At 37.6% G+C, this 17,765-nt stretch overlaps 1 protein-coding gene across 7 annotated transcripts in view; it reads left to right on the forward strand.

Moving 5' to 3' along the window:
- LOC133549287 (unconventional myosin-IXa-like) overlaps positions 1-17,765 on the forward strand; it is a 244,584-nt gene that overhangs the window by 133,064 nt on the left and 93,755 nt on the right. For all 7 annotated transcript variants that reach the window (XM_061894536.1, XM_061894538.1, XM_061894541.1 and 4 more), the window contains one exon: positions 13,108-13,197. In XM_061894536.1, the coding sequence (XP_061750520.1) occupies positions 13,108-13,197 (90 nt within the window). The remainder of the gene's footprint in view (positions 1-13,107; positions 13,198-17,765) is intronic.

Below are 17,765 nucleotides of genomic sequence, written 5' to 3' on the forward strand. Positions count from 1 at the left end.
CTAAAAAACAGCCCAAACAGACACGTTTTATCATAATCATAGTCATTGTCTTGCAAAAACAGTCCAGACATGTTTTAGCATCTTCATGGTCATTTTCTTCCAAAAAACAGCCCAAACAGACACGTTTTAACATGTCCATTGTCTTTTCCTTCCAAAAACAGTCCAAACAGACACGTTTTAGCATCTTCATGGTCATTTCCTTTAAATAACAGCTCTAAGAGACACGTTTTAGCATCTTCATGGTAATTTTCTTGCAAAAACAGTCTAAATATGTTTTAGCATCTTCATGGTCATTTCCTTCCATAAAACAGCCCAGACAAACATATTTTAGCATCTTCATGGCTACTTCCTTCCAAAAAACAGCCCATACAGACACGTTTTAGCATCTCCATGGTTATTTCCCTCCAAAAAACAGCACAAACAATTCATGGTCATTTCCTTCCAAAGACAGCACATAGACACATGTTTTAGCATCTTCATGGCCATTTCCTTCTAAAAAAAAAACAGCTCAAACAGACACGTTTTAACATCATCATGGTCATTGTCTTGCAAAAACAGTCCAGACACGTTTTAGCATGTCCATTGTCAATTCCTTCCAAAAACAGCCCAAACAGACACGTTTTAGTATCTTCATGGTGATTTCCTTCCAAAAAACAGCCTAAACAGACACGTTTTAGCATCTTCGTGGTCATTTCCTTTAAATAACAGCCCTAACAGACACGTTTTAGAATCTTCATGGTCATTTCTTTCCAAAAACAGCCAAAGAGACACGTTTTAGCATCTTCGTGGTCATTTTCTTCCAAAAAACAGCCTAAACAGACACACATTTTAGCATCTTCATGGTGATTTCCTTTACATAACAGCCTTAACAGACATGTTTTAGCATCTTCATGGTCATTTTCTTCCAAAAAACAGCCCAAACAGACACGTTTTAACATGTCCATTGTCTTTTCCTTCCAAAAACAGTCCAAACAGACACGTTTTAGCATCTTCATGGTCATTTCCTTTAAATAACAGCTCTAAGAGACACGTTTTAGCATCTTCATGGTAATTTTCTTGCAAAAACAGTCTAAATATGTTTTAGCATCTTCATGGTCATTTCCTTCCATAAAACAGCCCAGACAAACATATTTTAGCATCTTCATGGCTACTTCCTTCCAAAAAACAGCCCATACAGACACGTTTTAGCATCTCCATGGTTATTTCCCTCCAAAAAACAGCACAAACAATTCATGGTAATTTCCTTCCAAAGACAGCACATAGACACATGTTTTAGCATCTTCATGGCCATTTCCTTCTAAAAAAAAACAGCTCAAACAGACACGTTTTAACATCATCATGGTCATTGTCTTGCAAAAACAGTCCAGACACGTTTTAGCATGTCCATTGTCAATTCCTTCCAAAAACAGCCCAAACAGACACGTTTTAGTATCTTCATGGTGATTTCCTTCCAAAAAACAGCCTAAACAGACACGTTTTAGCATCTTCGTGGTCATTTCCTTTAAATAACAGCCCTAACAGACACGTTTTAGAATCTTCATGGTCATTTCCTTCCAAAAACAGCCAAAGAGACACGTTTTAGCATCTTCGTGGTCATTTTCTTCCAAAAAACAGCCTAAACAGACACACATTTTAGCATCTTCATGGTGATTTCCTTTACATAACAGCCTTAACAGACACATTTTAGTATCTTCATGGTCATTTCCTTCCAAAAGCAGCCCAGAGAGACACGTTTCAGCATCTTCATGGTCATTTCCTTCCAAAAACAGTCCAAAGACACACGTTTTAGCATCTTCATGGTCATTATCTTCCAAAAAAACAGCCCTAGCAGACACACGTTTTAGCATTTTTCATGGTGATTTCCCTTACATAACAGCGTTAACAGACACATTTTAGCATCTTCAATGTCATTTCCTTCCAAAAACAGCCCAGAGAGACACGTTTTAGCACCTTCATGGTCATTTCGTTTGAATAACAACCCTAACAGACACATTTTAGCATCTCCATAGTTATTTCTTTCCTAAAACAGACCAAACAGACACGTTTTAGCATCTTCATGGTCATTGTCTTCCAAAAAAACCCAGCCCAAACAGACACACATTTTAGCATCTCATGGTGATTTCCTTTACATAACAGCCTTAACAGACACATTTTAGTATCTTCATGATCATTTCCTTCCAAAAACAGCCCAGAGAGACACGTTTTAGCATCTTCATGGTCATTTTCTTCCAAAAAAACAGCCCAAACAGACACACGTTTTAGCATCTTCATGGTGATTTCCTTTACATAACAGCGTTAACAGACACATTTTAGCATCTTCATGGTCATTTCCTTCCAAAAACAGCCCAGAGAGACATGTTTTAGCATATTCATGGTCATTTTGTTTAAATACCAGCCCTAACAGACACATTTTAGCATCTTCATAGTAGTTTCCTTCCTAAAACAGCCCAAACAGACACGTTTTAGCATCTTCATGGTGATTTCCTTCCAAAAAAGAGCACATTCAGCGTGTAGCTGTTGTGAGTGCGGCACGTGGCGCCGCCACAAAGCTGAACTGTGAATACTTTGAAGGATAATAAAAAAGAAAAAGTGGAGCAAGATTTTACCGCAGGGCTTGTTTATTCTTCCTAAATACTCTCTTTGCTTTTGGCTGCATTTTCCTCCCCCTAACTTATTCCACGACTTGCCCACCGGAGGAGCGTCATCGCTCTCTCACAGCTGGTGCTGACAGTGCACATGAAGAGATGCTTCACACCAGCGACATCTATTTTTACACCTGGCCCTCTTTTAATGGCCACAAAATGACGTTCTTAAAGTCACCCGCTTAACGATGTAACGTAAACAATAAAAAGCACTTTAAAATGTCTCCTATAAGGCTTTGTCCGTGACTTAAAACGTATATATAGGGAAACATTTTGGAGAGGTTGTCATGTGACTTTTCCGCAATGGCCGTGTGTCAGGTAAACTAGCTATTATCCTGTCAGGTTCAAGCACTGATGACATCTATTAAACAAGACAAAAGGCAAAGAATCAAACAGAGTCAGAATTAAATTTGGACTCAATCTTAAGGAGTGACATGGCCTTTGTACTGTCTGTACAGTTCCTGCACCACACTCTGACGAAAAAGGTTTTCGTCTCCTCTTTTATTTAGATATTCAATGTTTACGTAACAACACATGTCACAACAGAAATGGGGAGTATGTAAACAGTCATTGTTTTCGGTCACATTGAAGACAAAACAAGAAGATGCCTCAGGCTTGTGCTTGTCCTGGATTCAGCTTCGGCAGGTGTTTGAGGACAATAGAAAACCCCCTCTTGTCACATTCCAACGTACACAGCAAAATCTTCCAAGACCTTGCTTGGTCGAACAAGGACATCTCTCATCTTGTTCAATGGAAACTCAGAGAGCGGAAAGTTTTTTGAGGATTTAGACACAATTTTTGTAACATATCCAAAAGTTAATTTCTTGCAATAAAAGGCCATTTTGAAGCTAGTTAACAACTCAAATGCTTTAACAGGATGTCAAATATTATAATTTATCTGTTCTTGCAAATCATCTTCAATGAACTAAAACACGCTAGGTAAATATCACTAGGGCTACTAGCCTCAAAAATGCTATGTACAGCTTAACAAAAATGCTAATAATAAACACATAATTTCATGGTTTCAATGATTTTCAAAGGAGTTATGTTCTTTGTTCAATTAAAAGTACATTTATGTACGTACTAAAACAGCAGTTATAAAATATGTGTAAAACTAGTCCCTCTTTGACTGGGTTTCAGCCTGCTGCTTGTTTTATAATGGCCTGCGACACATTCTAAAGACATTATAGAATTATCACAGATTAGAATATTACACACACAAAAAATAGAATATGCGATTATGGGTGAAATAGCATGTGAATGTTGAAATGTGCAAGCCTAACTCAAATGTAAAGGTTAGCATGCTCACAGTACCAAATTGTATGAGTCTGAGGCATTTGCTGCAAAATAGGCTGAAAAATGTGTCAAGTACCAAGTTATGAGCCTGAGAGGCATTTTGCTTAAAAAACTGGCTGAAAAAGTTAACATGTGTCAAGTACCAAGTTATCAATCAATCAATCAATCAATGTTTACTTATATAGCCCTAAATCATTAGTGTCTCAAAGGGCTGCACAAACCACTACGACATCCTCGGTAGGCCCACATAAGGGCAAGGAAAACTCACACCCAGTCTGAGGCATTCGGCTGCAAAATTGGCTGAAAAATGGTAACAGTTGGAATGTGTCATGTACCAAGTTGTATGAGTCTGAGGCATTTGGTTGCAAAATTAGCTGAAAAATTAGTATGCTTACAACACTTGTCAAGTACCAAGTTATATGAGTCTGAGGCATTCGGCTACAAAATTGGCTGACAAATGCTAACAGTTGGAATGTGTCATGTACCAAGTTATATGAGTCTGAGGCATTTGGCTGCAAAATTGGCTGAAAAATTAGCATACTAACAACACGTGTCAAGTACCAAGTTATGAGTCTGAGGCATTCGGCTGCCAAATTGGCTAAGAAATGCTAACAGTTGGAATGTGTCATATACCAAGTTGTATGAGTCTGAGGTATTTGGTTGTAAAATTGTCTGAAAAATTAGCACTCTAACAACATGTGTTTACGTGGACCCCGACTTAAACAAGTTGAAAAACGTATTCGGTGTTACCATTTAGTGGTCATTGTACGGAATATGTACTGTACTGTGCAATCTACTAATAAAAGTTTCAATCAATCAAGTTCCAAGTTGTATGAGTGTGAGGCATTCGGCTGCAAAATTGGCCGACAAATGCTAACAGTATGTGTCATGTACCAAGTTATACGAGTCTGAGGCATTTGGCTGCAAAATAAGCTGCAAAAGTTAGCATGATAACAGCACGTGTCAAGTACCAAGTTCTATGAATCTGAGGCATTCGGCTACCGAATTGGCTGAAAAAGTTAGCATGTTAACAGCACATGTTTAGTACCAAGTTACATGAGTCTTAGGAATCCGGCTGCAAAATTGGCTAAAAAAGTTAGCATGCTAACAGCACATGTCAAGTATGAAGTTACATGAGTCTGAAGGATTCGGCTGCAAAATTGGCTGAAAAAATTTGCATGCTAACAGCACGTTTCAAGTACCAAGTTATATGAGTCTGAGGCATTTGGCTGCAAAATTGGCTGAAAAAGTTAGAATGCTAACAGCACTTGTTAAGTGGCAAGTTATATGATTCTGAGGCATTCGGCTGCAAAATTGGCTGAAAAAGTTAGCATGCTAACAGCATGTGTCAATTACGAAGTTATTTAAGTTTGAGGCATTCGGCTGCAAAATTAGCTAAAAAAGTTTGCATGCTAACAGCGAATGTCAAGTACCAAGTTATATAAGTCTGAGGAATTTGGCTGCAAAATTGGCTGAAAATTAGCATGCTAACAGCACGTGTCAAGTACCAAGTTATAAAAGTCTGAGGCATTCGGCTGCAAAATTGGCTGAAAAAGTTAGCATGCTATTAATACTTGTAGAGTGCCAAGTTATGAGTCTGCGGCATCCGGCTGCAAATTAGCTAAAAAAATTTGCATGCTAACAGCACGTGTCAAGTACCAAGTTCTATGAGTCTGAGGCATTCGGCTACCGAATTGGCTGAAAAAGTTAGCATGTTAACAGCACATGTTTAGTACCAAGTTATATGATTCTGATGCATCCGGCTGCAAAATTGGCTAAAAAAGTTAGCATGCTAACAGCACATGTCAAGTACCAAGTTATATGATTCTGAGGCATTCGGCTGCAAAATTGGCTGAAAAAGTTAGCATGCTAACAGCATGTGTCAAGTACGAAGTTATTTAAGTTTGAGGCATTCGGCTGCAAAATTAGCTAAAAAAGTTAGCATGCTAACAGCGAATGTCAAGTACCGAGTTATATAAGTCTGAGGTATTTGGCTGCAAAATTGGCTGAAAAATTAGCATGCTAACAGCACGTGACAAGTACCAAGTTATAGAAGTCTGAGGCATTCGGCTGCAAAATTGGTTGAAAAAGTTAGCATACTATCAACACTTGTCAAGTACCAAGTTATGAGTCTGAGGCATCCGGCTGCAAATTAGCTAAAAAAAATTAGCATGCTAATAGCACGTGTCAAGTACCAAATTCTATGAGTCTGAGTCGTTCGGCTGCAAAATTGGCTGAAAAAGTTAGCATGCTAACAGCACGTGTCAAGTACCAAGTTCTAAGAGTCTGACGCATTCGGCTGCAAAATTAGCTAAAAAAGTTAACATGTTAACAGCACGTGTCAAGTACCAAGTTATATAAGTCTGAGGCATTTGGCTGCAAAATTGGCTGAAAAATTAGCATGCTAACATGTGTCAAGTACCAAGCTATATGATTTGCATTGGGCTGCAAAATGCTAAAAAAATAGCATGCTAATGTTAGTAATGCTAACTGAGGCTGAGCCAATCAGTGGCCACGATACTGAACAGCGCGGTCACTTTGTTTTGGTCTCGTCTGGAAGCAAATACTACTGTAGTATTGGTGTTTTTAGTTTATAAAGCTGTTTTTTGCTTGAAAGTGCATAATTTAGGCCAAAAGTAGATCAAATATGCTTTGTCACCGATAACACAAAGCTAAGATATGGATGTTGTGTTTAATGATTGACCTACATTGCATTGGTTTTAGTATCTTTAATGTACACAACGCATCAAAGTGGCCCCCCAATCCTTCAGTTCTTATGTGAGCGACCCTCGCAGGAAAAAGTTTGGACGCCCCTACTCTTACTTTGCTACTGTGGGTCAGCAGCTGAGTGCAAAAATGTAAGGCAGGCCAGTGTGAAGGGATTCTGCTTCCGAGAAATTCATCTCCAACTTTTAGGGCTTTCTGTCAGACAAAAACAACCGTGGTGGAAATTGGATACTTCAGTCTTAGTGAGAAAACATTACTATTGACCTCTTTTTGAACGTTTTTCTGCTGTGCCTTGAAGACCCATTAAACACTGAAAGGTTGCCGTTAATGCACTATTTTACAATTAAGATTATTTTTAGAGTCGAACGTGAACGTATTAATCCACAGGCCGTTTAAGTGAGGTTAAGTCACGGTCTTATTGGACGTGGCAAATCAATTCTGAAGACCTTGCAAAAAGCACCCATAAAAATGCCTATTTTGGACACTTTAAAAGGCAAACGTGTTTTCATTGAGGGCCACATCGCAGTTATGGCTGCCCTCAGAAGGCCGCTTATAACAGCAAGTAGTAAATTAATATCAATGTATCATGACACTTATTACACAAATGCCTATGCATTTGATCATGATGTATTTTTAGGTTCTCCATTAAAAAAAAGTATAGCCTGGCAGCTCAATCATCATTTTATGGCAGTAAATGGAAAAATTTTAATACTGTTTATTCACGGTAACATTTTGGGGACTGAGAGGACAGATTTTTATTGTAAAATCTGTGATTGTTGGTGTTATTACGGTGTATTGTAAATAGAAAAACATTGCCAATGTTTTTAAATGGTAACATTTTAGCGACTGAACAGACATTTTTTTTTTTTCCGTAAAATCTATGGTGGTTCTTGTTTTTATATTGTATTACTGTAAATAAAAAAACAGTACCATGGCTTTTTTAATAGTACAATTCTGGCGATTGAGGAGCCGTTTTTTTTTTCTCCATAAAATCTATTGTCATTTTTACAATATACAATGTTTTTTGTTTTTTTGTTTTTAATTTAACCTGTATTTAACCAGAAAAAAAACCCTTTGAGATCAAAAACCCCTTTTTTAAGGTAGTCCTGGCCAAGAGGCAGCAAAGTTACACATAAAATGACATTCACACTACACATTAAAATGACAAATGCTCTCAGTTTAGGTTTAAAAGCGTTTAAGTATACAAATTCATTTAATTAATGAATAACTTGATCAAAGAAATCATAAGTCAATTAAATACACATTTTCATTTTAAGTACTTTCCAACTTAAATTCATACAAATGTAACTAATATTATGATATTAACATAAACAATATATTGTTAAAGATTCATACATAATTCATGCAGATATTGATTTTTATTTTAATAAAATACATTTTGTAAAATGTGTTAATATATTAGCTAAATTATTAGGAAATACAAAACTAATAGTTTATAATTATTACAGATTATAACTACTTCATTCATACAAATGTAATTAACATATTTTTAACATGAACAGCATTTTTACTATAGATTTGTACATAAGTCAAGCAGATATTGATTTTTCCATCCATACATTTTCTACCGCTTATTCTCTTTGAGGTCGCAGGGGGCCCTGGAGCCTATCTCAGCTACAATCGGGCGGAAGGCGGTGTACACCCTGGACAATTCGCCATATCATCACAGGATATTGATTTATATTTTAATAAAATAAAGCTTGTAAAGTTTAATATATTTGCTAAATTATTAGGAAATACAAAACTAATAGTTTATAATTATTATAGATTATAATGACTTCATTCATACAAATGTAATTAACATTATATTATTAACATGAACAACATTTTTATTATAGATTTGTCCATAAGACAAGCAGATATTGATTTTTATTTTCATAAAATAAAAGTTGTAAAGTTAGTTGATATATTTGCTAAATTATTAGGGAGTACAAAACTAATAGTTTATCAGTATTACAGATTATAACTACTTCATTCATACAAATGTAATTACTATTCTATTATTAACATGAACAACATTTTTATTATAGATTCAAACATAGGTCAAGCAGATATTTGAATATTTTATTTTATTTAAAAAAAAAAATTAATGAACAGTAGGTAAGGGATTCAAATGGGCCCCATAATTGGGTGTATCTCGCGTGTAAGAGGGGATTTAATCATCTCGCAATGCAGCCTGCTGAAAATGATGGAAAGGGCCACTCTATATAGCAACTGGCGCTATGGTCAAAGTTGGAATTGCTACAAAACATACTTTAAGATATTAAATGGGTAAATGGGTTGTACTTGTATAGCGCTTTTCTACCTTCAAGGTACTCAAAGCGCTTTGACACCACTTCCACATTTACCCATTCACACACACATTCACACACTGATGGAGGGAGCTGCCATGCAAGGCGCCAACCAGCACCCATCAGGAGCAAGGGTGAAGTGTCTTGCTCAGGACACAACGGACGTGACAAGGTTGGTTCTAGGTGGGATTTGAACCAGTGACCCTCAGGTTGCGCACGGCCACTCTCCACACTCCACTACCATCTGGCGGCTAAAGGGGATAGTGCACTCCCCAAATTTGTCACGGTTCATGTGTCAGGTAAACCCTTACGAATGTGGCCCTATCAATCCCCCTTCTCCTGTATGATAATTTAATATTTGCTACTTTATTAGATAATATTGACTGAAAGTATTAGCAATTGTATGCAGTACATGTACTTTTTTCCTTGAAAGCGGAAAGAAAATATACATTTCATAAGAAAAAATAAACTACTTTATTGACGCAGGCTTTTGTTGGCCTTAGAAAATGATGTGGTGGTACTTGAGTTTGACGCCTATGCGTGTGTGTGAGGTACATGATAGGGCTTAGAGCAGTGGCCGGCGGCCGCATGGTGAAAAACATATATTCCCACATGGTCCGGATGTGTAAAATCATGGCATGATAACTTAAAAATACAACTACAACAACATTGTTTTCTTTGTTTTACTTTGGCCCAAAATAGAACAAGCAAATACCCCAAAAAATACTTATTACACTTAGTTTGCTTGCCTAAAATAATTGCTATGGTGACATCCAGTGGACACATTTAGAATAGCAGTTTTTTTAATCTAAAAAATGCAGCTCACTTTTACACGGGCCAGAATGGACCTGTTCGGGCCGCATGTTTGACATCCCTGCCTTAGCGTCTAAGCCAGGGGTCACCAACCTTTTTGAAACCAAGAGCTACTTCTTGGGTACTGATTAATGCAAAGGGCTACCAGTTTGATACACACTTAAATAAATTGCCAGAAATAGCCATTTTGCTCAATTTGCCTTTAATAAATATATATATATATATATATATATATATATATATATATATATATATATACAAAAAATGGGTATTTTTGTCCGTCATTCCGTCGTATATTTTTTTTCATTTTACCGAAGGTTTTTTGTAGAGAATAAATGATGAAAAAAACACTTAATTGAACGTTTTAAAAGAGAAGAAAACACGAAAAAAAATGAAAATTAAATTTTGAAACATAATTTATCTACGGTTTTGACTCTCTAAAATTCAAAATTCAACTGAAAAAAATTAAGAGAAAAACTAGCTAATTCGAATCTTTTTGAAAAAAATAAAAAAATAATTTATGGAACATCATTAGTAATTTTTCCTGATTAAGATTAATTTTAGAATTTTGATGACATGTTTTAAATAGGTCAAAATCCACTTTGAAATAAGATTTAAATTTGATTCTACAGATTTTCCAGATTTGCCAGAATATTTTTTTTTAATTTTAATCATAAGTTTGAAGAAATATTTCACAAATATTCTTCGTCGAAAAATCAGAAGCTACAATGAAGAATAAAATTAAAATGTATTTATTGTTCTTTACAATAAAAAAAAAAATACTTGAACATTGATTTAAGTTGTCAGGAAAGAAGAGGAAGGAATTTAAAAGGTAAAAAGGTATATGTGTTTAAAAATCCTGAGATAATTTTTAAGGTTGTATTTTTTTCTCTAAAATTGTCTTTCTGAAAGTTGTAAGAAGCAAAGTAAAAAAATAAATGAATTTATTTAAACAAGTGAAGACCAAGTCTTTAAAATATTTTCTTGGACTTCCACATTCTATTTCAATTTTGTCTCTCTTAGAATGAAAAATGTCGAGCAAAGCTAGACCAGCTTGCTAGTAAATAAATACAATTTAAAAAAATAGAGGCAGCTCACAGGTAAGTGCTGCTATTTGAGCTATTTTTAGAACAGGCCAGCGGGCTACTCATCTGGTCCTTACGGGCTACCTGGTGCCTGTGAGCACCGCGTTGGTGACCCCTGGTCTAAGCACTATAATGTGCCTCAAACACCTAAAACGTTTTAAATTGTAAAATGTATGGGCAGGTCTCTTGTGTGTGCACTTATTAGGTACACCTACTCTATTTTACACAAGCTGCCTTCATAACGATAATGCTGACTGTCTTCGATGGATTTGGAATGATATTCGAACAAACTACCGTAGCGTTTGTGATGGATTGGTTCTGTGAGTGGCTTCACGGTGGCAGAGGGGTTAGTGCGTCTGCCTCACAATACGAAGGTCCTGCAGTCCTGGGTTCAAATCCAGGCTCGGGATCTTTCTGTGTGGAGTTTGCATGTTCTCCCCGTGAATGCGTGGGTTCCCTCCGGGTACTCCGGCTTCCTCCCACTTCCAAAGACATGCACCTGGGGATAGGTTGATTGGCAACACTAAATTGGCCCTAGTGTGTGAATGTGAGTGTGAATGTTGTCTGTCTATCTGTGTTGGCCCTGCGATGAGGTGGCGACTTGTCCAGGGTGTACCCCGCCTTCCGCCCGATTGTAGCTGAGTGACCCCGAAAGGGAATAAGTGGTAGAAAATGGATGGATGGATGGTTCTGTGAGCACGGATGGGAACCTCGGACGTAACCCTCCGAGGTTCGCAGTGAAAAGCATGCAAACATTGACCCAATCAACACCATCCGGAATGGGCTTTGCTCCCTGTGCATGACCTAACACAGTAGCAACAATTCAAAAATCCTTTATAAATATATTTATTGAATAATACTTCAACAAAATATGAATGTAAGTTCATAAACTGTGAAAAGAAATACAACAATGCAATATTCAGTGTTGACAGCTGGATTTTTTTGTGGACATGTTCCATTAATATTGATGTTAAAGATTTCTTTTTTTGTGAAGAAATGTTAAGAATTAGGTTCATGAATCCAGATGGATCTCTATTACAATCCCCAAAGAGGGCACTTAAAGTTGATGATTACTTCTATGTGTAGAAATCTTTATTTATAATTGAACCACTTGTTTATTTTAGTTATTTTTATATCTTTTTTTCCAAATAGTTCAAGAAAGACCACTACCAATGAGCAATATTTTTGCACGGTTATACAATTCAATAAATCAGAAACTGATGACATAGTGCTGTATTTTACTTCTTTATCTCCTTTTTCAACCAAAAATGCTTTGCTCTGATTAGGGGGTACTTGAATTTAAAAAAATGTTCACAGAGGGTACATCACTGAAAAAGGTTGAGAACCACTGACCTAACACACAATGCGAAGTCTCAATACACCCCGTCACCCTCCCACACACAGATGTTTCTCTACATTCTGTTCTCAATACATCAAGATGTAACTGGCCAACAAGAGCCTTTTTTTTTTTTTTTTACGTCACACGTAAACATCCCTACATTATACACATGACATCATACAAACAAACGTGATCTCAGCAGCTGTCGGCCGTCTTTAAAGAGGAGACGTGTTGCATCTGCTTCTCCCGCCGCCGCCCTGTCATCAACACATGGCGAGGAGCCCGGATTAGACTCCGCGCGCCCACAACCGCAAAAGCGTAGAAAGCTGCGGCCGTGTCTTTGAAGACCGGGATGCGAGCACCAGGGGATTGTCTTGTTTAAAATGTTCAGTGCCTCTTGGGTGCTAGCATCTGTTGCCATGGTGACGCAGCACGGTTCCAGCTTTTACAATGACACTGAATCCAGGTCACACAAGTTCTGGATGTTAGCATTAGCCAGCTGTGAATGACACTTTTAAAGGACAGGGTGCTTTAGCGCCATACCTGTACATCCAAATAGGACGTCAATTAACCAAACAGGGTGGTGCAGTGGGAGAGTAGCCGTCCCTAGTTCAATCCCCACCTAGTACCAACCTCGTCACGTCCGTTGTGTCCTGAGCAAGACATTTCACGCTTGCTCCTGATGGGTGCTGGTTAGCGCCTTGCATGGCAGCTCCCTCCATCAGTGTGTGAATGTGTGTGTGAATGGGTAAATGTGGAAGTAGTGTCAAAGCGCTTTGAGTACCTTGAAGGCAGAAAAGCGCTATACAAGTACAACCCATTTATTATTATTATTTACAAAACTGTACGTACTGCAAGGACCGTCTAATTACTGTGTCTTGTCCCCCTGCCAGGTTAAGGAGGAGATGCTGCTGGAGGCGCTGACCACCAGGAAGACAGTGACAGTCGGCGAGAGGCTCATCGTTCCCTACAAACTTGCAGAGGTGATCAGTTCAGATGTGACGCCCACTTTATTATTTCACTCATTATTCAGTGAGTTTATGATGATGGCCCTCTGGTCTGTTAACCTGCAGGACTACAGGGTAATCCGGGGGTTCTATTCCGAGATCCTCTTAACAGTGCAACGATAAAAACACAACATTTAAATTAGTTCATTATTAACTTTAATTGTATACAATAGTCAACGAAAGCACTTTTAAATATTGTGGTTTTTACCCTTTTTTAATTTATTTTTTAAATTTTTTTTAGAAATTTTGCCTATGGTTCATTCATTGTGAAAACATGACGACGGATGTATTTTTCCCGGGCGCGGCCACCGCTGCTGCTCGCTGCTCCCCTCACCTCCCAGGGGGTGAACAAGGGGATGGGTCAAACGCAGAGGTTAATTTCACCACACCTAGTGTGTGTGTGAGACAATCATTGGTACTTTAACTTTTTTAGCTTTTTTTTTTTAATGCATTCTAAATAGTAAATAAATGCGATCAAAAGTAATTTGAAGATGGAGCATTGGAGAGTCGCTCTATTCTGCCTATAAAGCCCTAAAAAACATCCAAAACACCTCCGTTAGGGTTTTATATACATGATGTAAGTATAATTGTAATGTAGCACATTTATAATAGTTACATATGTTCATAATTGTAGGCATACGCGGTGCATGATTAAAAAAAACAATTTTTTTTAACAACAACCCTGAATATTACCCACTGCAGACTTTGAGAGCCAACAAACATAATAAAACAACACTTACTGTACAATGTCTGCTGTCATTAGGATCCCGACTTCTAGGATGTTAATATATTCCCATTTAGATGACAAATGACACTTAATCCTCACGAAGAAAAGGGTGTGGGGCCAAGCGTCTTTTTTTGTCGTTCTCGCTAGTATCGGGTCTGAATTTGGCTGTCGAAGTGTACCAACTTGTTGGGCATACGTCCTCCTCCTTCTGCTATCCAGGTGAGAGGCATAATTTATGATCTACAATAAACTTCCACAAGCAAGGAAACGAGGAAGCAGCTCGCCACTCGATGATGTCAATTTCGGCACGCAAGCTAGTGATCACGGCGCCGCTGTAAATAATTTGTCTGCGTTAGCGCTTACAATAACAATATCACTAATACTCATTTAAGTCAAGAAATGTAAATTGACTATTTTTTGCTGTTTTGGATGTTTTTTTATTTGGTTTTAAAGAGGATCCCCCATTGGCTGCAAGCTGATTTATATGTATGTTTATTTAGGGGTTAGATTACATTAAAAAAAAATCCATCCATCGTCATGTGTTTCATGATGGTGAATGATTCTAAAAAAAAAAAAATGCAGTCCCCGTTTAAACTCTTTGCTTGTCCAGGAACTTTTTCCCTGAGTTTGTAAACGATAACAAAAACGACAACAAAATTAATTTGGGACAATGAAAATATCCATCTTACCATGCTAATATCGATCATATACTGATAATAACCTGATATATGGATCGATTTGCCCTCCCCTATGTGAACGCCTGCCTGTCTACACAGGCACTGTAATAATATCCTATCTCTAACTTTTAATAATCTAATTGGTAATTTGTTGTTAACAGCTGCTTACTTTCAGCTACACTTCTTAAAATTTAATAAAATCCATTTTATTGAGCTGTTTCAAGCGGTAAGCTTAGCGATTAGCATTGCACTTTTTGTCAGCTGCTGGCTGTTCAGCCTCGTTTTCCAGTCCTCCAGTGGTGATAATACTTGTATTGTTTATTTGCTGCAAAAGCATTCAGAGATGGGAACTCTTTGGGCACCTCACGATTCGATTACGATTCAGGGGCTACGATTCTATTATAAATAGATTATTCATACATCTTAACTTATTATACTGTATATTATTTTTGTATTGTACATCGTTAATACATTGTATATTATTATTATATGTTCTAAATGTATTACATTTGATTATTATTAATATTATTGATTAGGGTTGTCAAAAAACGTGTTTTCAAATGAGTCGTGATTCTAAATTGAAACGATTAGTAATCTGTTAAAAAAAAAATCCAAAACACAGATTTAAAAAAATTAATAAATATGTACAAATTAAATATATATTTTTTAGAAAATTGGGGAGGGGGGATTTTTAATCTGTCTGTCCAGTCACTCAGTCAAATTATATTGTTGATGTAGATCAGGGGTGGGCATTACGTCGATCGCGATCGACTGGTCGATCTCGGAGGGTGTGTCAGTCGATCTCAAGCCAGGCATTAAAAAATAGACATAAAAATGAGCAATCATCAATCATACCAAGACTTCACTTTCGTCAGTTGTTTGACATTCTCGGCACCCGAGGATCTTGTGAGATGACGCTGGCTGCTGCGAGCTCATGTTTAAGAAAAAAAACACTAACAGGGTGGATGCAGGGAAACACATTTTATTTCTAGAGACTTCGTACCCACTGTCAAAACTCTAAAGACCGACTGCACAGCTCCTGTCTTCACCATAAAAGACCTGTTTCATCCTGCCTGTGCTAACAAAATAAGAGTCTCAGAAAGCTAGCGTGCACAAGCTAGCAAGCTACGGAGTTTGATGCCAATGTATTTCTCCCCCGCCCTCAGCGACCGCTTTCTCACTTGCTTGCCCACCCGCACAGTCACTGACGTCCCTCACCTGCTGCCAGACATGAAAGGGCCACACACATATGCTACTCTCATAACAAAGTATTTAAAAACGAGTATGCAAGTTGGACAAATGAGATGCCAAATCCAACCACTTTCATGTGGTATTGGACAGAAAGGAGGACTTTTTTTTTCCTCCATTTGAAAATGCGGACGTTATCAGCACCACTGTCTAATTCCAATCAATGCAAGTCATCAGAATCAAATACACCAACTTATATTCTTGTCTTCATGAAAGAAAGGAATCTATGTGTGTTAAAAATGCTTGTATTATCATTAAACACCATTAACTTGTTAACAAAAATGTCTCTTTCATAAATAAATAAATATAAATTATAAATAGGAATGAGGTAGATCTCCTCGACTTGGTCAATTGAAAAGTAGCTCGCCTGCAGAAAAAGTGTGAGCGCCCCTGATGTAGATGATCATATCTGCTCTACAGTTTTACTTTACAAAAGAGAAGTGTGGGATACTTCTCTTGATGCTTTATTTGTATTTGACTTTATTAAATGTTTGGGTAGAATTGCATTAACCAAAACCAAGTTTCTTTTTAAGTAATATAGAACTGTATAAGAGCTGTTATTCCATGGAGGAATGTAGTTAATCATAGAACTGGCACCCAATGTTATTAAAAAGTATTGATTTTGAATCAAGAATCGTTTTGAATCGAGAATTGATTCTGAATGGAATCCTTACCCCCAATAATCGAATCAAATCGTATCTTTCTTGCCATCTCCCAGAATAAGTTGGATGTCAAAGTTGACCAACTTATCGGTTTATGTCCACAACCTTGTACTATAAAAGTGAAAGGCATAATTTATAATCTACAAATAACTTCTACCAACTCAGAGGTGATGAAGCAGCTCAGTATGTCAGTAAAGCTTTATAAGATAGTTACTTAGTGGATAAAAGTAGTTCCTCAGTGTTAGCGCTTATAATAACACGAATACCTGGTTAATATTCAGGTCACAGGATGAAAATGAAGTATTGTTAGTGGTGTTTGGATGTTTTTTAGAGAGCTTTATGAGCAGAATAAATAACTCCTATTCACTGCATTGTTAGCTACCTTGTACTTGTACTAAACATGTTCATGTCTTACATGGGGATTGTGAATGACAGGCAAAATTCCAAACTTTATTGGTTCAATTAATTTCTTCTCTGGCTTGTCCGTTTGAGTCGAGATGAGACTGTAAACTACGTGTAAACCTAGAAAGCTGCTCACAATGGATGATGGATACCACATTATGTACAAACCCCGTTTCCATATGAGTTGGGAAATAGTGTTAGATGTAAATATAAACGGAATAAAATGATTTGCAAATCCTTTTCAACCCATATTCCAGTGAATGCACTACAAAGAAAAGATATTTGATGTTCAAACTCATAAACCTTTTTTTTTTTTTTGCAAATAATAATTAACTTAGAATTTCATGGGGCTTCACGGTGGCAGAGGGGTTAGTGCGTCTGCCTCACAATACGAAGTTCCAGCAGTCCTGGGTTCAAATCCAGGCTCGGGATCTTTCTGTGTGGAGTTTGCATGTTCTCCCCGTGAATGCGTGGGTTCCCTCCGGGTACTCCGGCTTCCTCCCACTTCCAAAAGACATGCACCTGGGGATAGGTTGATTGGCAACACTAAATTGGCCCTAGTGTGTGAATGTGAGTGTGAATGTTGTCTGTCTATCTGTGTTGGCCCTGCGATGAGGTGGCGACTTGTCCAGGGTGTACCCTGCCTTCCGCCCGATTGTAGCTGAGATAGGCGCCAGCGCCCCCCGCGACCCCGAAAGGGAATAAGCGGTAGAAAATGGATGGATGGATAGAATTTCATGGCTGCAACATGTGCCAAAGTAGTTGGGAAAGGGCATGTTCACCACTGTGTTACATCACATTCTCTTTTTACAACACTCAATAAACGTT

Source organism: Nerophis ophidion, linkage group LG03, assembly GCF_033978795.1.
Source record: "Nerophis ophidion isolate RoL-2023_Sa linkage group LG03, RoL_Noph_v1.0, whole genome shotgun sequence".
In the NCBI taxonomy this organism is placed as follows: Eukaryota; Metazoa; Chordata; class Actinopteri; order Syngnathiformes; family Syngnathidae; genus Nerophis; species Nerophis ophidion.